This window comes from Amphiura filiformis, chromosome 8 (assembly GCF_039555335.1).
Source record: "Amphiura filiformis chromosome 8, Afil_fr2py, whole genome shotgun sequence".
NCBI lineage: Eukaryota > Metazoa > Echinodermata > Ophiuroidea > Amphilepidida > Amphiuridae > Amphiura > Amphiura filiformis.
The window spans coordinates 40,305,377-40,326,728 of NC_092635.1; the positions used below are offsets into that span (position 1 = coordinate 40,305,377).

The 21,352-nt window shown below is 37.9% G+C and overlaps 2 protein-coding genes across 2 annotated transcripts; one reads left to right on the forward strand and one right to left on the reverse strand.

The window, feature by feature from the left end:
* Positions 1 to 394: 394 nt before the first annotated feature.
* LOC140159024 (vesicle transport protein USE1-like) lies at positions 395 to 14,742 on the reverse strand. Its single transcript, XM_072182346.1, has 7 exons — positions 14,585 to 14,742; positions 6,874 to 6,923; positions 5,479 to 5,557; positions 4,590 to 4,757; positions 3,559 to 3,599; positions 1,810 to 1,969; positions 395 to 769 (listed from the first exon to the last, which is right to left on the reverse strand). The coding sequence occupies exons 1-7, from the start codon at positions 14,678 to 14,680 to the stop codon at positions 587 to 589; spliced, it is 777 nt and encodes a 258-aa protein (XP_072038447.1). The 5' UTR covers positions 14,681 to 14,742; the 3' UTR covers positions 395 to 586.
* A 216-nt stretch (positions 14,743 to 14,958) lies between these two features.
* On the forward strand, positions 14,959 to 21,258 carry LOC140159025 (transcription termination factor 1, mitochondrial-like). Its single transcript, XM_072182348.1, has 2 exons — positions 14,959 to 15,071; positions 19,309 to 21,258. The coding sequence occupies exon 2, from the start codon at positions 19,330 to 19,332 to the stop codon at positions 20,596 to 20,598; it is 1,269 nt and encodes a 422-aa protein (XP_072038449.1). The 5' UTR covers positions 14,959 to 15,071; positions 19,309 to 19,329; the 3' UTR covers positions 20,599 to 21,258.
* The last annotated feature ends 94 nt before the right edge of the window (positions 21,259 to 21,352 follow it).

Genomic DNA, 21,352 nt, shown 5'->3' on the forward strand with positions numbered 1-21,352 from the left:
ATCGAAAATATTTGACGAAATGCAAACTTGTAAAAAGACATGTTTAGCCTTATTTGTTTTACACCTATGAAACAAATGATAGCATCACACGTCATTGCGTTCAGTCACAATGGTTCATTATGTAAAAAAAGAGACGGTTTTAAACTGTCTTAAAAGTTGCATCTGAGTCCATAGGAGTCAACTCTCAAACAATACAGCAGGCCAGGCCTATTTGTGTGTTAGCTAAAGAAAACCTGACTGCTATGGGCTCAGGTGCAACTTTTAAAACGGCCTCTTTTCTTACATAATTAACCATTGTGACTGAACGCAATGATGTGTGACGTTAAAAATTGGTCCATAGTGGTAAAACAAATAGGGCTATACATATCTTTTTACATTTTGTAAAATATTTTTCGACTTATTTTAAAGTTGTGCACAGTGTATATCAACATGAAATAGCTACTTTCACAACACAGCTGAACACAGCTTTTCCAACCACATGACTTAGCACTTTCATGATTTCGCTTCAAATACATAGGCATGAAAAATACAGCGATGAACATGATAAAGTAAGATAAAATCAACTGGACTCTCAGCATTGGTGAGGTCATGATCGCTTTGGAAATAGTCGAATAAATAAAATCATCCATAGAAACGTCATACAGACGGCCGCCAGGGCACCCCATAACCACCAGTTGCAGGCCCTCTTGGTGTGTGCCTCTAGTCGTTCACTTTCTACTTTTAATTTGTCATAGTTGGTATCTGCTAATTTGAGTGTATCTTCTAATTTCTGTAAAAGCAAAAAATATAAGAGATTACATTTCAGTTTATATTCTCATGTTCAATCAAAAATTGTTCTTTGACAGTGACTTTGACCACAAGTTGTATTTGGTGATTCACATTGTGAAGTACCACATGTGAAGTACCACATGTGAAGTACCACATGTGAAGTACCACATGTGAAGTATACATGTAAATTATCACATCCAAGAAACATAATACAGTTAATGATATTTAATACACTGACAAATGTTACACTTACATACATAAGTGTGAATTATTGGGTGATTTAGCAAAGATGTATCACCAGTACTTTCTTTTTATTTATATCATTTTGAAAACATGAATGCATTACCCCTGTGTATGTTATCTTTGAGTTAATTATTCAGTTTTCACACCTGTGTTGCTCCTACATAATTATCTACTAATAAGCTACTTCACATATATATTTTCCCTTTTTCATCAGCATGACCATTTACTTGTGAACAAAGATAAATTCCCTGAACTTTTTTACAAATTGTACAGAATTGCTTTAAAAAAATACAAAGCAAAGAATTGTGCTGAGCAAAAAGAAATTTTTTTGCTGAATGCAGGGAAGGAAGGGTATGTTGCACAGAAAAACATTGAACATTGTGGGATTCCGTGCTGAGCCAATCATTTACGTCCTGCGTATCAGTTACATTAGTAACCCTTAAGGACATCAATGAGGGACTGAACCACAGACCTTGTTTACCACAGGCAAGCTCTCTATAGTCTATATATCTACCTTGAGTCACCGGCACTAGCTTTGATGTTCAGCATGTTCTGCGTTAGCTTAGCGTTACTTGGTGCGTGTACATACTTTTACGCGCGCGATCAACATGCAGCATACGTGCATGTAAGAAACCACGCTAAGCCAACGCAGCACACGCTGAACTTCAAAGCTAGTGCCGGTAACTCAAGGTAGATATATAGACTATAATCAGCTCTCTCTCAAAATAAGTTATGGAGCAGCGGTCTACTTGTTCTCTTATTCTGCTACAACAAAACTGAATCACCTAATTTTCTTACCCTATTGTCATCTTGTATGATATTACCAGCTACTACTGTGTTATGTTTAAGGCTCCTTGTCAGGGATAACATGTCCTCAGCTAGTTTCTCCTGTATATTATGATGATGTTGCATGACGGCATCGAGATCTTCTGTTGAACTACCCATCTCATCATGCTTTCTGTTATCAGATTGAAAACAAAAATAGATGGCATCATAAATGTTTCAACAAAACAAAGTGTAAGAAAATGTGATACACTGATACAGGTTTCATCAGGCTAGCGGCACTCTGTACAAATTGCCTATACCGATTCCGAAGACAAAAACCTGTGGCACAGTCACATCCCCTGCTTTGTACATGTTTCCCAGGTCACGGTATGTCTACGTGACAAACACTCAGGGTCAGAGAACAGCGCAATCTGTCTGCTGCCAAGAGCTGTAATATATTTCTATTAGTCACCTTTTTGTACCGTTCGCAGAGCGTGACGTCTGCACAACAACAGCGTAATGGCATAATGGCTCCGCCCAATGAACCACATACATCCGATAACATCGCCTTTTCGTAGCTACGTCACATTTAGCTCATTCATATCATTACATATTCATAATCACCTTTCAGGATTTGTGGCGTGACGAACAGACTCTTATACAGGTATCGAGCTCACGCTGTTCTCACTTGAGCGATCGATGTAGCGCCTCTCTTAATTATGTACTCTCAGGTTTCATACTGTCATCAGTAGCGTAGCCAGCAGGGGACAAGGGGGACAGAGTGCCACCCCTGACAAAAGATGAAAGAAAAAAGTGCCCCTCTGGCAAAAAAATGAAGAGAAAATCTGGAGGGCAAAGAAAAAGAAAAAGGGCAAGGAGCCCCTTTTCCACCAAAATTCAACCAGATCATGGGCCAAAATAGTGTAAAATACAAAATTGTTGCTAGCTGCGCGCGCACATTGTCACAATGAAGCCCCTTTCGTCCCAATCATGGGCGAAAATAGTGTCAAATACAAAAAGTTTGCACGGGCACATCGTCCCAGCAAAGCCTGTTTGGAAGCTCCAAGACATGTCATGTACAGTCTCTCAAAAAACGGTTATGTACCGGTATGTATGATGCAACTGCAATTTATTTTTCGTCTGTGCCCTTGAAATTTTATTTTGCCACCCTGACCAAGAAAGCTGGCTACGCCCCTGACTGTCATGCTACTTGCCGATGAGCGGTGTGACGCATGCGCATTGCCGGCAAACAGACACAATCAAGGCCAGTCATTGACTGATATGTCATGCCGCTTGCCACTGAACAGTGTGATGTATGCACATTGCAGACAAATGGTCACAATCAAGGCTTTACATTGGCTGATACGCCATGCCACTTGCCGCAGCGACAAACAGCAGGAAAATTTGACAGAGACATAATAATCTTTGTTGCACATTCCTACAAAATCAAGAACTAGTCAATTTTGCCACTTTTTAATATTTTGATACAGCTCTGCTTTTAAATGATAACATATTTGTTTTTGTACCCATGTATACTCCTGAATAATGTGATACAATTTGCCAAAAGTTCATTGGATGTCAGTGTAAATGCAATTCTGAGAAATAAAGTAATGAACTTCTCCACGTACACAGCACCTGAATAGGGGTTAAGGGCAAAACGAGGTTTGTCTCACCAGATGCACATAGCTTTTAAAATTTTAACCAAGTGAAATCAGTGATATCAAGCTTTGACAACCTTGTTATAATTATTATAATAAAACATTAAAATCAATACACATTTACCTTCTGTGCCTGATGCCATTTTCTACTGGTGAAGAATCATCCTATTCAAAACCAATAAAACAAAATAAAATGTCAGGTCTCTTTGTAAAAATACTGCACCTAAAAATACAAAGCTGGATAAAGTTGTAGATTCTAATTACAGTTGTTTCTCTTGAACAGCCAGTACACAATGAATTAGCATGCATTGTTAGCTGTTCAATAAGAACAAAATAACAACTTTATCCAGATTCAAAAAAAAAAGAAGAAAAAGCAAAACAAGAATTAAAAATTGGCGACCCAGGAGAGGAGAGGTTACCAGCACATTCACTCTCAGCAAGTGCAACAGCAACTTGCTCCCAAAGATGGAAATGGTTAGTAGGCGCAACAACAACCTACTCCCAAACAATTTGGGCTGGGTTAAAATTGCACAGAACAAAAGTAAGTGACCGGCACCGATGAGACGTAGAAATACCCTGGAGAGGAGAGGTTACCAGCACAGTCACTCTCAGTAAATGCAACAGCAACTTACTCCCTATGATGGAAAAATGGGCAGGGTCAATTCAACACAATATATAACAAAATAAACAATATCATGGTGGAACAATATACATTAATCAGGAAGCGTGAACAGGTGGGTTTTCAAGCTGTTCAAGCAAATCACACAACACACATCAGAACACAATTATTGCTTCTTGGTAGTTGGTAGCAACTAGCGTATACTCTCAGCTTGACACCCTACAACCTACCTCACCAAGTAATTCCTTCCTCATTTAATTGGTATATCTGGATTCAGCCTTTAAATGAATCTCTTTTAGCGTATACTCTCAGCTTGACACCCTACAACTTACCTCACCAAGTAATTCCTTCCTCATTTCATTGGTATATCTGGATTCAGCCTTTAAATGAATCTCTTTTAGCGTATACTCTCAGCTTGACACCCTACAACTTACCTCACCAAGTAATTCCTTCCTCATTTCATTGGTATATCTGGATTCAGCCTTTAAATGAATCTCTTTTAGCGTATACTCTCAGCTTGACACCCTACAACTTACCTCACCAAGTAATTCCTTCCTCATTTCATTGGTATATCTAGATTCAGCCTTTAAATGAATCTCTTTACTGGTAGATGTTAATGCACTGGATTTGGTATGATCTGGAAGAGTTGCTGATTTAGCTGGTGCAAGTAGCTGACCGGCTTGTGCTTTCTCGCTTGGTGAAGACTGTCAAGGAGGGCAAAGAAGTTTTGCTAAGAACAGTTAATGTTGGTCTGACTATTTCTGAACAGGCTGGGCTATAATCGGAGACAGAATTAGAAAGACTAGTTTGCATATCTGACATCACTAGTCAATAAAACTCAGAAATGATTTGCTTACGAGTTGTCGTGATGCTCGAGTTTCTGAACGCGGCGGTAAAATGGTTATTTTTGCACCTTCAAACATAAAAACCATCTAAAAAGGTAGGTCTTAATAATAGGAAACTTTCGTTCCTGAAGGTGCCATGTCAACAAAGCCTAGAAAAGTTGCTTTTTGGCATTTTTTTGCCAAGTTCTGTGATTCCTTTTCTCAAATAAAGGCATCAGATGAATCAACCTTCCTTTTACGCACTACTAAACAATCAAGGGTCGTGGGGACAGTGACATAAGACATAAACTTGTCTTTTTTATTTCTGTCTCAAATAATACAAGCAATGTCCAGTTGTGTGTTTTTAAGATATGTATGCTACACTAGTTAGCTGTTGCATCTGAAACATAGATCTGACTAAAACCTGTTTAGTTAAAATGTGAAAGTTTGATCAAAATAAACTTTTATATAACCTTGTTAAATTGTCATTAAGAGTGACTCTAGCTGTTCACATTAAGATGCAAAATCCCTTGCTTAAAAAAGACATCCTATATATGGTTCCTATAATGGTGTATTAATTCTGTGATTTCAAAAAACTTACCAATTTCTCTGCTTGTATTAGACCTTTGAGAAACTCAACTTTTTTGTTGTATTCAGTCATATTTTCATCAGTTGGAGGGCTGAAAATCAAAATGAAACTATAAATTTGGAGAAATCTGTTGTTTGCAGCAATTTGAAAATGATCAAACATTCTGTGCTCTGTCCAAAATTAAAGACAACAAACAAAAATTCATTCATCAATGATTATGTTTGTCTATTTGAATAAATGAATGCATCGCATCAACAGCATTGTACCAAAAGCTAGCCAAACTCTTTTCTTTACTTTACAAGCCAGCCTAACAAAAAATTTACAGTACATATTCTTTCAGAGAACTCAATCGAGAGAGATCATCATCCCGGATTATCATCATTTGCAAAGATTCAGAATTGCAAACAATTACAACATCCTTCCTTCCTTCTGGTGTATTACACATAAAAAAAGTAAAGGTAAAGGAGACGATCCTGTATAAACAGTGATCGGAGTGTCCATCTCTCTTTCATTAGTGATTGGGCCAGATTCCTCCATGTAATGTTGCTATAAGGGGATCTCTACACCTCCTCAACAGCGAGCATTTTACCTTCCCAGCATTTAAGAATGCAGGTACCCATTTATACACCTGGGTGGAGAAAGTAATCAAGATAAAGTGCCTTTCTCAAGGGCACAACACGATGGAACCCGCAACCTTCCGATTATGAGTTGGAGCCTGTTCCGCTCGGCTACCATGCTCACATAAAGTTGTGCAAGACTACCAAGTTTTAAATACTGTACTCATGACAGCTTTAATTTATCATCCTCTTTTGATGTATCAACTTGTACCTTTAATCACCTTGGGTTCAGTGGCGTAGCTGGGATTTTTTCCAGGGGGGGGCAAGCCTGTATGGGACGGGGGCCCAAATCCACCAAACAAAAATTTTGCCGCCCTTCCTCAAAAAAAGGTTGACCCAATTTTTTTTTTCGGTGGTTTGAAAAAGTGAAGAAAAAAAGAAAAAAAGAAAAAGAAATACAAGGGATAGCGACTTCATTTTGATATAAATATAGTTCCATTTTTTAACAAAATTTTAAAATTGTTCAAATTCTATCCACACCTTATATCGTTGGCCTATGGATTCTCTCTTTCTCTTTCTTTTCCCCTTTTTCCATCTCTCTCACTCATGCACTCCTTTATTATTTTGCCCTGCGCTGGGGGGGGGCAGGGGCCAAAATATGCATTGCCAGGGGGCAATTGCCCCCCCCGGCAGCTACGCCACTGCTTGGGTTCAATACAACTTTGCAGTGTACATATGTTTGGTTGACTTGGAGTATCTGAAAAAGTATGTTTCTGTAAACATGACATTGTATTAACTAGTCAGTCTATCAATGTGCCTTTCCAGATATAATCAGATCATAAAGACTTACCTTGGTGCCTTCTTCAGCTCCGCTATTTTATCCTGCAATGCACAAACATACTGCAAGACAAAAAGAAAGACAACTTAATTATGTGTATTTGTGTATTTGTGTATTTGTTTACATACCATTATTTATAATAGATGTACGTGTAACAATAATAAACACTCTGCTTTGGATGCATGATTCAGTCACATGAAAAATTTCATCTGAATTTGACCCCTGACCTTATTCAAAACATTAAGACTATGCAGTAAAATAATAATAATAATCTCTCTGTTAATTCCTACAAACTCTGAAACAGAAGAAAAAGATCCCAAAAAAAACCCATGTAAATTTGTCTAGGCCAGCTGGCTTCAAAATTTAAGGGGTCCAAGTGTTTTTTGCTGGACTCATTCCAAATTCACACAGGGGGATGGGATAATTACATCAGTGTACAACTTCTTCAAGACCAGTTGTGAGCAACACAGATTATAGAAGAAGTTCCAATGTGCCCAATTGTGGTCCAATTCACATTTATGCTAACTCCCACCTTTTGTATTGAGAGCTGAAACATGTCATCCAGTACTGCAATTATTAACTAACCCAATAATGCACTGCTCAATCATGTGTGACAATGGTGTGACTTACACAGACTCACACAGGTATGAATCAGGGTTGCCAATTGGGGGACTTTTGAAGATTTTCTCAGCGACTTTTGACCTTTTCCTGTCCTATAGAAGAAACAATGTGCGACTTTTCGACATTGGTGCCCACAACTTTCAATAATATTGTCACCTAAGTATTACTATAAGTGTGTTAGTGTCATAGACCAGACAGGAAGTCCTCTTTTGGTCTATGCACTAGAGTGCTCACCTTTCACCACAGGATTGTGGGTTAGAGGCTTGGCAGGACCAAATGACTCGAAGATATCGCTAGGATACTTCAATGCATAAATGCCTAACGGCTGGATGATTTGTGACAAAATGGGGGCAGCAGTGGTCCCTGGTGTTTCTTTAAAACACTGGGTTGACTCATCCATTGGAAAGAGTTTAGGAATTAATAAAATGCCTGGTCAAGTACGTACGCCTAGTATCTAGGACGACCAGACCTTTTAGGCACAATGACATGCCTTAGGAGGATGAGGGAGAGTGTTGTGATTGTGTGTGTGTATTTTTTTAAATGCTTGTTAGTGAATGCCGACTGACTGAAGGCATCAGTTTATACCCGGGTCTATACCTAGCATACAGAAAAAAGGCAATCTCAAGCATTTCTCGGCGTGAATTTGAGCTATCTCAAATTGCTTCAGAATCAGTGAAGCATAACACTATGCAATAGTTTGTTATGTTATTTATTAATTACTGTTTTATTAAATTCAATTCTTTAGTGCATCTGTGGTGTGTGGGGGTGTGTGTACTGTGTATATGGATGGCTGATAGTTCGGGTGTGAGTGTATGTAAGGGGTGTGTGTATGTAAGGTGTGTGTGTATGTAAGGTGTGTGTGGAGAATGTAGGGGTGTGTGAGCTGTGTGACTGAGATTTTGCCTCAACAAGTGCAATTAATTTCTTTGAGTAATTTTATGGTGTTTTCATGTATATTTTGTATGTTTTTTATGTCTTTTAATGTAAACATTGCAAATGTAACATTTCATGTAATTTGGCCTACGGGCCACGAATTTGAAATAAATTAAATCTGAATCTGAATCTGAATCTGGAAATTTGGAAGTGTTGAAGTAAATAACACCGATCACGAAGGGTACAGCGCCTAAAAAAGTTGACCGAATGATTAACATGGTTATTAAATCTCTTAAAAATAGCAAACTTTGCTCTGAAGATCATGAAGATAGATAAGTCATCAAAAAATATTTCGGTAACAATCAACTTCACACAGATTTGTTTCAATGGATGCGTTTGCAAATTTGCGACGATTAAGTTACTGAGAGGCTGAGCTAGTGAAGTAGTTATCTTTGCACACTCTATCTACTGATCCATACACAGCACTAAACTATCGTGTCATCGTGGATAGTATAACAAACAAACTGCATACAAATTACAATTACATGTCTAAATCATAATGTGATTAAAATAGGTATGAAAGGCAAACCTCAGTTAACACATTTGCTAGTCAGCCAAACTGGCTCAAACCGGGGCCCAAACACAAAACAAATTTTACATAGAAAAATAAAAGAACAGATTTTTCAAGGAAACCTGTTTTATTTTTGTGATGAGATAATCACACATGGAATTTTGACTGCAGTTCCAAATACAAAAGCTGCTCTATCATGAGACTATCACTATGCTGTTTTGTTTTTTAATTGATACATTAAAAGTATATTTTTTTTGCTATATTGTATTGTATTGTATTTGTACTTTTTAACATCTATCTACAGGGTGACCCTGGGTGAGTCAAATAAAGTGCAATAGAGAAAATAATCCATGTTTATTTCAGAACCCAGTTGAACTTTTTAGGTTTTAAAACATTTTATATATGGTATATCCATCAGTGACCTTGTGTGAAAAAAGTAAGGAATTAGCATTTACCGTTTTGTTTTTATGACACATTTTATAGTGCTACCCAATTTTAATGTTTGTCCAAGAGACATCTAAAATTTGAATGTCAGCCCACTTTGTGTTAGGTAGATTTGGAACAACTGCCATTTTCTTAACCTCATTGGCATTAAAATAAAATGCAGCACCCAAAGTATTAATGTCTTTGGTCTTGTTTAAGGAGAAGAAACATTATTTGTTGTTATTTTCATTTTACCTTTACTTTAAAGATGTTTATTCTCTATCAAAAAGATACAAATTTGTAGGCGGGTTTTTCAAATGTCAAAATAAAATGCGCGCAAATTGAAGTGGAGTGAATTTCAAAATATCCAAAAAGTTGGACATATTGGGATTAAAAAAACTGGTGTTGGAGTCGAGTGAGGTATGAAGGACTTAAATTAATGTTAGAAAGTTTGTTTGAACAGAAAAAAAATAAAATAAAATAACGCAAAAACAACCTTATTTAAGTTAAAGTCAGTTTCAGATCTGGTGTCTTTACCGTGCACTAGGGTGGTTCTTATTTTACAAAAGTCTAAAATACCATTCTCCTAACCCCTAGAATGGTTCAGTTGGATGAAAAACTTATCCTGTCAAATTTTCAGAAATATTGAACAATATTTACTGGTAGCTCAAGAGCCTCCAATATGGTCGTGACTATCCCGAACATTGGTCGTCGGACATTTTGGAGCATTTTTAGGGGGGTATATTTTCAAAATAGAGTGTCTCTTGATACTCAATCTTTGTAATTACATTAACAGTAACTAGTTTAACATATATATAACAAAAAGTGTTTTGTATTTACTTCCACTGTTGTTTTAAGCTCAACCAGATATGGCACTTTGTGCCAGGAATACTCCAGATACTGGTCGTCAGCCATCTTCGAGCAATTGTAAATGGTTATAATTTCAAAATAGAATATCTCTTGACATTCAATCTTTGTAATTGCATTAACAGTAACTAGTTTAACAGATATAAAACAAAAGATGTCTTGTATTCACTTCCATTGTTGTTTTAAACTCAACCAAATATGGTAGTTTGTACCGTGAGTAGTTCTAAATACCGGTCGTCAGCCATTATGAGCATGCACTTATAAGGGGGTCTATTTTCAAAATAGAGTGTCTTTTGATACTTTATCTATGTAATTGCATTAACAGCAACTATTTTAACATTTATATAACAAAAGATGTCTTGTATTCACTTCCATTGTTGTTTTATTCTCAATGGTGTAGTTTGCGGCGGCGAGTATGCCTAAATATGGCCAGTCGTCAGCCATTTTGGAGCAATTATAAGGGGGTCTATTTTTAAAACAGAGTGTCTCTTGATACTCAATCTTTGTAGTTGCATTAACAGCAACTAGTTTAACATACATATAAAGATATCTTGTATTCACTTCCATTGTTGTCTTCAACTCAACCAAATATGGTAGTACATGTATGTACTGTGAGTACTCCTAAATACCGGTCGTCAGCAATTTTTGAGCAATTTTAGGGCGGTATATTTTTAAAATAGAGTGTCTCTTGATACTCAACCTTTGTATTTGCATTAACAGTAACTAGTTTAACACATATATATCTAAAGATGTCCTGTATTCACTTCCATTGTTATTTTAATCTCAACCAGAGAAAGACATACAGGAATTTTGTAAATTTTCTGTGGCTGTAGGCCTTTATTCATTGCACTGCTAACGCCAGCATGTGATCCACGTAATAACCTCCAGTTGCTTAAGGACTGGTCTTATCAAGACAGCCATGCAATTGTCTAGAATCCCCCATCTGCCAAGTTTTAACTTGAGTATCAATAGACCCTCTTAATTATAATTGCTTGAAAATGGTTGACGACCGGTATTTATGAGTACTCATTGCGCAAACTACTATATTTGGTTGAGTTCAAAACAACAATAGAAGTGAATACAAGGCACCTTGTGTTATATATAGTTAAACTAGTTACTGTTAATGCAATTACAAAGATTGAATGTCAAGAGATTCTCTATTTTGAAATTAGACCACCTCACTTATTACTCGGAAATGGCTGACGATGACCGGTATTTTGTGTACCGTACTCACAGCACAAAGTGCCATATCTGGTGGAGTTTAAAACATCAATGGAAGTAAATACAAGGCACCTTTGTTATGTTATATGTTAAACTAGTTACTGTTAATGTAGATGCAAAAATATGAGTATCAAGAGACACTCTATTTTGAAAATAGACCCCTTTGCTTGAAAATGGCTGATGACCGATATTTAGGAGTACTTCTGCTCAAACTAGTGAAACTACCATATTTGGTTGAGTTCAAAACAACAATGGAAGTAAATACAAGACATCTTTTGTTATATATCTGTTAAACTAGTTACTGTTAATGCAATTACAAAGATTAGGTATCAGGAGGTACTCTATTTTGAAATTAGACCCCCATACAATTGCTCAAAAATGGCTGACGACCAGTATTTAGGAGTATTCACGGCACGAAATGCCATTTCTGGTTGAGCTTAAAACAGCAATGGAAGTAAATACATGACACTTTTTGTTATATATATATTAAACTTGTTACTGTTAATGTAATTACAAAGATTGAGTATCAAGAGACACTCTATTTTGAAAATACACCCCCCTAAAAATGCTCCAAAATGTCCGATGACCAATGTTCCGGATAGCCACGACCATATTGGAGGCTCTTGAGCTACCAGTAAATATTGTTCAATATTTCTGAAAATTTGACAGGATAAGTTTTTCATCCAACTGAACCATTCTAGGGGTTAGGAGCATGGTATTTCAGACTTTTGTAAAATAAGAACCACCCTACCGTGCACTGTGTGCTCTCATTCAAAATACATGGTACCTCGTGGACAAATAACGAAATTGGGTATCGCAGCAAAATGACTCATAAAAATTAAACGGTAGTCGCGATGCACTTCATATTTTCACAGAATGTGCACATTGAGTGTAGCATTTATAGAATTTTTCAATATTTTGAAAGTTCGACTTGGTTCTTACATAAATATTGATTCTTACTATTGCAGTTTTTTTGACTCGCCCTGTATAACACCATTTCACAACATTACATTTTAACACAACTAATCTACTACAATCACTGTACCATATGCATAACTGAAGAGGAGAGCGTGGCCTAGCGGTTAAGGCATAGGACTGTGAACCCAAGGGTCAAGGGTTCGAATCCCAGGTCCGGCTCTTTGTGTCCTTGAGCAAGACACTTCACTCTACTTGCTTAGTGCTTCGGAGGGCACTTTAAGCTGTCGGTCCCGTGTACATGCATATTTTCTCACATTAATGTAGTGTGCACGTTAAAGAACGTCACAGGCTATTCGAAAAGAGCAGGGGATCATCCGGTCATGTTGACTGTAGGCCTACTTCAAAATACACTCATCTACTCTAGGTTCCAGAGTAAAAAATAAGTACAGCTTGTCTGTACGCAGTGCGACAATACTCATACATATGAGGGAGGCACTTATAAGGAAGAAGAAGAAGAAGAACTACTACTGCCCTGGGACCTCCTAGGGAGGGTGCAGGTAACAAGCCTGGGGAATGGCGGGGATGATCCCCCTACTCTTTTCGATAAGGCCTGCAACTTTTTACGTGCTCAGGTTTGACTCGTCTGACACACGGAACCGCCATTTTACGTGACCATTCGAACCACGAGACGCCGGGCACCCACCTGCACATTCTACACGGTGGATGGGAGCGAGGAGAAATATCACAAATATTCTACTAGACTGAAAGAGAATATGATTATGATATTTCCGACCTATTGAAACTATTTAGAGTGAGCAACAAGGATCGGGCAGGTTTAGACTCGCTGAGTCTCATGGACGCCGTTCGTCCACTGAGACTCGTTTTTCCCATTTTGTGTGTGAATGTGATTTACACGCTTAAGACTTTCTTGCATGGGTGGCATTTAAAAAATTTCTTTGAAATTTGGACGATGCATGTAAAACTGTACTCATATAAGAATCAGAAACTTAACTAGGATTCTTACCAAATTCTTGAAACGCATAATATCATTTGGAATTTCGCGAATAAAGATGATTTAAGAAGCCGCCTCTCTCCCCGTGTCCGACAAAAATGATCACGAATGAAAAATGACATATTTCACTGCTGGCGTGCGCACTAAAGGTTAATTTCGCTGATCCCTCCTGTTCTTTTCAATGTCAATTTAACACACGATTCCGCTGTTGTTTTGGTTCCAATAAAATAGCCTAAATCTCGAGGCCCGATCTCAAAACAATAAACATGGCGGAACAAGCACAACCCGATGACCGTGCGTAAGCAGTTGAAGGACTGGTTGATTAAGTTACGTGAAAATACGTCATTGATCAGCATCAAACGATAGTCTCTGCACAGCCAATTTGCGTCGGTCCTAACGTTCGTCGTTCCTATAGACACATACAGTGTGTGCCGAGACTAACCTACCACCTGCCTACGACAAAAACAAATGAGACGAAGAACTGAGCAACCATTTTTGTCATGAAAAATGCTTCATCGTGACGATCAGAAACGCCAAAATTTTTTATTTTTCTACGCTGGATATTGTTCTGGAATCAAAGTACATGTAAGGATCAAATTTGAAGGTAAATAGGCCAAATATTGCAAGAAAATCTACTCACTAAGCGGCTAGGGACTGCGCATCGAGTACACGGCTATAGGGAAAACCAAAAATCTAGACTAGGCAGGTTGGGGTTTCGAACCACGGACCCCTTGCTCAACTCTCCCTAATGGTCCAGCGCCTTAGACCACTAGGCCACCTCGCCCTCTATATATATAACAAAACGGTTTTCAGTTTTGGCTTTCTTTACTCAAGGGCTTTAATTTGATATAATTTGATATATAAAATGATGTGGGGTTTCATGGCAAATTTGAATTCACCTTTCTCTGAATCTGAATCTGAATATATACTGCATAACACTCCTGGTGGAGTCATACACGCAGGATGAGGTGTGCTTGCATGAAATTAACTAGTCTTGTTGGTTGAGGTGGCTTATGACGGCTGTTTTAAATTGCTTGGTGTCTTCTATGGTGGTTACTGAGTAGGGAAGTGAGTTCCAATCTTTGACTGTTTGGGGGAAAAAACTGTATTTGTGACAGTTCTTGTTAGATGTGATGAGTTGATAGCAGTTGGGATGTTGGTGCCGTTGATAGCAGTTGGGATGTTGGTGCCGTCATTGAATTAAAATTTAAGCTTACCTTTTCAAGACGCCAATCACCACGATCTTTGTCCCCAGCCATGGTTTCACATCTTGCGAGAAGACGCTGAAAGTTTATCTCTAATCTAGATGGCATGTTTTACTTGTTTTCTTCCCGCTTATTTGATGCGTATGGCACCACGAATCTTGGATGACATCACCAACAAAAATGGATCATGGGCGCCGACATGTTTAGGCTTTTGAATATTATTATTTATTTTTAATTCACACTGAAAACAAATTAAACGCTGCTAATTATTTTAAATACACATAAATTCTATAAGAAATGTTCCAATATTTATTGGTTGATAATAATTTATAAATATTCTATAAATAAACCAAATCCTAAATTATTACTTTATACTATTGAATGAGGCTAAATCAATCTTCTTGATACAAACAGCTCGTAGTCCATTAGGTAGCACCAAAGTTTACACCAAATTACACATCTAAATCTGTCTGAAGGAAAATGTCGACTAAAAATTGAGGTAAAAATGAGAGTATTAAGGAAGGTCGAATTATGTTCTTTTACATATCAGTATCTGCTTCTTTGTTCCAAGCTCATCGAGCTATTGCATGCACTAAGACTAAAAGGTCCGTTCATACTACCACCGCATTTGCGATGCGTTGATTTGCGATGCGGTGCGTTGTCGCACCGCATCTGCTGCATTGCGATATCGCAATAAAGTTAAATACATTTTAACTTGGAAATGCGACGAGTTGCGTTGAGTTGCGGCAAAAAGTAATCGATATATCGGCATCGCAAAGTAACGCATCGCAAATGCGGTGGTAGTAAGTATGAATGGACCTTAAGTCTAATGCTGATGTAGCTCGTTCACGTAGCGTTTTCGTTGTCCCACTGGCCTACTAGTGGCTACTACAACGTAGATTGCCTGGCGATCGGAGTGTTATCGTCAGAGCACCTCGGACTATTAAATGCTGATGCAGCTTAAAATTAAACATTTCAGCTAAATTTATTTTTTATACTACATGTATAGTGCCAGTAAGGAATTCCAATTGAATGAACGCAGCTTTCAGCTAGTTCGCAAGGCAAACTTTTTAAAAAAAAACGGGCAAAACAGACGTATCATTTTAATATCGGTATGACATTTTTGTTATTGATGCTGGAATTAGTCCAAATATAAATCAGACCCAGAACAAAATATTAATTTCTGACATGATCGTGTTCTGGGTCTGAACTGTTTCCATTCGAAATCTTGATGCCAAATTGGACAAAAGAAGCACATGGTCCTACTTCACAGTTTTTTAATCCCCTGTTCATGTTGTGTGAATCACTCTATTGTCATGATTGTGGATCATCCTTTTGATACTTGAGTATTTGGACAAGCAGAATAGTTTTGACAGGCCTTTTGTCTACCTCTCTGTTTGTAAACAAACAAGGAGGTCAAAATTGTCCGTCAGTCAGCGTAATAGTACGGCACTAGCCCTAAGTATGGTATGGGTTCCTCAAACTAGCTTTCAGCAGCTGTACTCGATCCAACCGCGATCATATATCGTGTGTTTCAAATTACAAATTACAATGCGAACGCACGACCTTGGTTTGGATACAATCAATGCTAACCAATCATGAGTGCGTTGGTATGGTTGGATTCACTTCCGTGTTACTCATGCAGTCGCACACGCTGGCGTATATGCGTTCATTCAATTGGAATTCCCACTATAGGTAGTAGTATTAATCAAGGTCCGTTCATACTTGCGTTGCTTTGCGATGCCGATATAAACGTTATATTGATTACTTTTTTGTAAACAAACGAGGAGGTCAAAATTGTCCTCCTGCGAATACGAAAGTCAGCGTAATAGTACGGCACTAGCCCTAAGTATGGTATGGGTTCCTCGTACTAGCTTTCAGCAGCTGTACTCGATCCAACCGCTATCATATATCGTGTGTTTCAAATTACAATGCGAACGCACGACCTTGGTTTGGATACAATCAATGCTAACCAATCATGAGTGCGTTGCTATGGTTGGATTCACTTCCGTGTTACTCACGCAGTCGCACACGCTGGCGTACATGTGTTCATTCAATTGGAATTCCCACTATAGGTAGTAGTATTAAGGTCCGTTCATACTTGCGTTGCTTTGCAATGCCGATATAAACGTTATATTGATTACTTTTTGCCGCAACTCAACGCAACTATTTGCATTTCCAAGTTAAAATGTATTTAACTTTATTGCGCTATCGCAGTGCAGTAGTTTGCAGTACGATGCGGTGCGTTGGACCTTTAGGCCGTATAAAATTAATGTTTTGGTTCTCGTCCAGAGGATTTTCATGAATTGATGAGGGAGGGAGGTGTTTTTTTTTTTTTTTTTTTTTTCCCAATGTAAAATTAGCATTGTCAGTAGTTTTCGGTCTTCTCCAACAGTGCTCGAGGAAGCGATGAGGCCTTTTTTTTTTTTTTTTCAAATGTGAGATTCTGAGGATAAACCCCTAGAGTACCACAAAAAGACTTGGAAGTGATGCTTGTTCTCTAATAAACTTATTTATATGTATGAAGATTTCATAAATCATTCCAAAGTCTAAAAAATTGAAAAATCTAAAAAAAAAAAAAAATCTGACAAATCCCAGAAATTGAGGAGGGAGGGACGAGAACCAAAATATTAATTTTACACGGCCTTAGTAAGTATGTAGTAGTGGTATAATAGTATTTACAATACAAAAGACAATCCTTACCTACTGGGACTAATCCTTACCAGAAATTTCAATTGAATGAAAGCAGCTGCACACGATCCAACCGTGAAGGTATATCTATGTTTATTTCAAACTACAACAAGAACGCACAACCACGAATCGATACAATTATAACAATATATGAATACTAACCAGTCAGTCACAAGTGGGTTGGTATGGTTGGATTCACTTCCGTGCAGGGGTAGCGCTAGAAAAAACTTTTCAGGGTCGGCAGGGACCTCTTAACTTGCAGAAATAAAAAAGTAGGGGATCCTTTTTAAGTTTAGAGTTTGGCGAGTCAGAGTTGCACAAATGCAGCATAATTCCAACAAATAGTATGTCTACGTTTAGCACCAGACTGAAAAACTGGGGGCTGCAGGGACCCCTGAACTTGCAGAAAATAAAAAAATAGGGGTCCGAACTGTATTTTCAAAATTTTGGTGAGTCCGAGACCGTAAAGGGCTGCTTCCGTGTTACACACATACAGTCGTGTCAGTCACACACACAGGTGTACATCACACAGTGTTAAGGGGGTACTACACCCCTGGCCAATTTTGTGCCTATTTTTGCATTTTTCTCAAAAATTATAGCACATTGGTGACAAGTAAGATATGTATATTATAGGGGCAAGGACTACAACTACTGCACTGAAAATTCAGCAACTCAAAACAAGTAGTTATTGATTTATTAATCAAATATTGGTTTTCCTTCATTTTTGACTGTAACTCCACAACTGTTGTCTGTGCTGAAATAAAATTTCCAGTGCAGTAGTTGTAGCCCTTGCCCCTATAATATACATATCTTACTTGTTCCCAAAGCGCTATAATTTTTGAGAAAACAAAATTGGGCAGGGGTGCAGTACCTTTTCCACCAAAATTCACCCTGATCAAGAGCCAAGATAGTGTAAAATTTTTAAATAAAGCCTTTTTAAAAGTTCGAACACATGTACAGTCTCTCTAAAAACAAAACCAGTAATGTAGGCATATAGTATGATGCAACTGCACATTTTTTTGTCTGTGCCCCAGAAATTTTATTTTGCTCCCCTCCTGATCAAATAAACTGGCCACGCCCTGTTTATCACCTCTCTGTTTACGCTTGTGTACACTCAGCATGCAGCACAGGCCACGGAAATACAGTACCAGTAATATAATAAAGTCAGTTAGTCAGCCATTTTCTGATCCACAGCCTCATCCCCCACATTTCTTTAAAAAAGTTCAGATTTTTATACCACTGGAAACCTGTGGCTTCTTAATGTTTATGTACAAAAAAATTCTTGCACTAAAGCAAAAATATCATCAAATTTGAATTTATTATAATGTAGGCCTATACTAGAATGAATTTACAACACAGTGGCCTATGGAACAGTAGTGTAATACACATTATCATGCACATGGCCAAGAAAAAATCATGTATGTCTCAGACACCCACGCGTGAAATGTGAAATCCAATTTAGCGCTACGCGTTGGCCGTAATTTTTTTTCATTTTGCCCCTATTTTTCAGTGTCGTATAGCGATCCAATTTTGTCTTTTTTTGCAGTTTGGTTGTTGTTTTTTGTACACATTTCGCCATGATTGTAAAAGAGACAAACAAAACTATTCATTGTGTACATCTATATACACTGTATATTACTATGTTGAATGTTCCTGTATTTTGAATATCAAAAAGTATAAATATTGTGCCTTGACTGTAAAAAAAAAAATTAATAAAAATATGCATATCGCATAGCTCATACCGGTATGCTTAAAAAAAATCAAAAAATTAAAAAAACGCATAGCACTTAGCATTTTTACCAAATGTGTCTGAGACATACTTTCTTTTTTATTTGGTCGAACTCGCAAACAATAAATTTCGAATCAACTGAAATGTTAGGAATAAGCTTTTTGCGTGGATGCACTGAAAATGTTATCAAAAGAGGATGCTAGGATCACAAAATACTCTAAGCTATATTCACTTTGAGGGTACCTAAGACTTTCATTGATTTGCTCAATACTTAAGTTTAATGGACATTTTTCCCCATCATGTTGTTATTTAACAGATATGCTGTGAATCACACATCATGGCCTGGTGTCACTCAGCTACAAGGCTTCTGTGCAGCAGGCTGACTATTTCTGTCATACCGCCAGCTTCCTTCAAGTTCACTACATGTAGACCAATAGTAACTAACGTTATCAGGAACAAAAAACACCTGTTTACCAACCGTGTACCACTCCTGCAGTGCTGTCGGCTCTACCAAGGTGATGATGCAACCTGCTTAGCGAGTGATATTACAAAGAGCTCAGGTTTGGATACACGAAAATACCTCCTATCCATTGGGGTTAACGCTGGTAGAATTGGCCAGCACAGTCGTTCAATATTTCAACAAGATGAGAAGGAAGTACAAGGTATAGTGAGTTTGTTGGAGAAAAATGGCTTTACTTCTGATGAAATAGTTGCATTAATTGAGAAAAATGCTTTATTGTTGATGTTCGATAAGCATGAATTGCAAATGCGCTTATCCATGTTTGTCGGTCTTGGGATCAAATTACCAGATATTGTGAAAATGAGCCAGTTAGTACTATTCAGTGATTTAGACATCATTGTTGCCAATATCCAACTCATGCAAGAACTGTTATGCGCCAGTCCAAAATGGATATCCTCTTTATTGAAGTACAAGCCACAAGTGTTCCAAAACACCTGCGATTTCACTCATGATGAAATTCGTGATAACATCATCATGATCAGAAAGTTACTCTTGCATCATGGGTGCGTTGAGGTTGAGAATGTTCTGCGACAGATAATGAGGGACGATTATCGTTTGTTCAGAACAACCCAGTCGCAAGTGAGATTAGTTGTGGATTTTCTGATGGAACAAGGAATTACGGGTGAAGATTTGGTTTACGTAATAAAGAGATCCGCAAATATTTTCCAGTCAACACCGGAACAGCTACGTCAGCGAATGATGAATTTACAGGAGAAGCTAGAAATAACCGAGTCGGAAGTTCTGAAGTTTGTGATTCGTTATCCGAGGGCTCTAGGTATGAACAGTAAGAATCTAGACAAACATATAAAATTCTTTGATGATAGAGTCATTGACGTAACTTACATCATAGACTTCCCATACGTTCTTTGGGTTAGTGTTAAAAAACTCGAAAAACGGTACAAAGAACAAGAAGATTTGGGCTTGTTCCCCACAAGTACTATGCATCAAATCCTAGCTAACATGCATACAAGTACGAAAGACTTTAATAGGAAAATGGATAACTTTAGAAAGAAGAAAAAGGACAGTGAGAGGGATGCTGAAAGTGACAAAAAGAAGTCGTCTGCCAAATCAAGAAGGAAAACATAGTACTCTGTGGATAGTATACCATGTTCCCTGGACAATGGATAAGACATTGAAAATAACAGGGGATTTAATTTTGGACCCAGACAGTGACTTGAATCAAGTCATGGGTAATTTGCCTACTTGTATAACAAAGCTTTTTGTAATTCTGTTTTCCGCAAATGAATAATCAAGCGAATTAAAGAGGAAGCCCTGCCAGAGCAGTTCTTCTGGGGGAATCAAACCTCCAGGGAGGGAAATGTCCTTGATCATGTTAAGAAAATGTTTTCCCACACAAATGATCCTGGCGTGGTATAAACATAGGCATTGGCTAAGTCACTTGTTCACCCCAGAAGAACTGCTCTGGCAGGGCTTCCTCTTTAAGGCTTTTAAAGCTGAATTTATACTCCCATTGGTGAGCAACGAGCGATTGCTATTTGGCCAATGACGTAGCGCTTTCCTACATAACAAGAATTGCACTACCTCACTTGCTAAATTCAGCTTTATAAGTCTATGATTAGAGGGCTGTCAATCAAAAGGAGTTACAAAGTAGTAATGTATACCACAAAGCATGAAATGTTTGCACATTTCGGGAGTGCAGTTGATTTAATAAATTTCTAGATGTTCAAGAAAATGGACAAATTCAGTAAAATTTTGATGATGCAGAAACATTGGTTCTCTTCCGACTCGGGGCACTCAACACAAATGACCATACGGGTATGCTCCCTGGAAAGACCCCCCTTTTGGGTTTCGCAGCTCCGATAGACCCCTATATTTGACC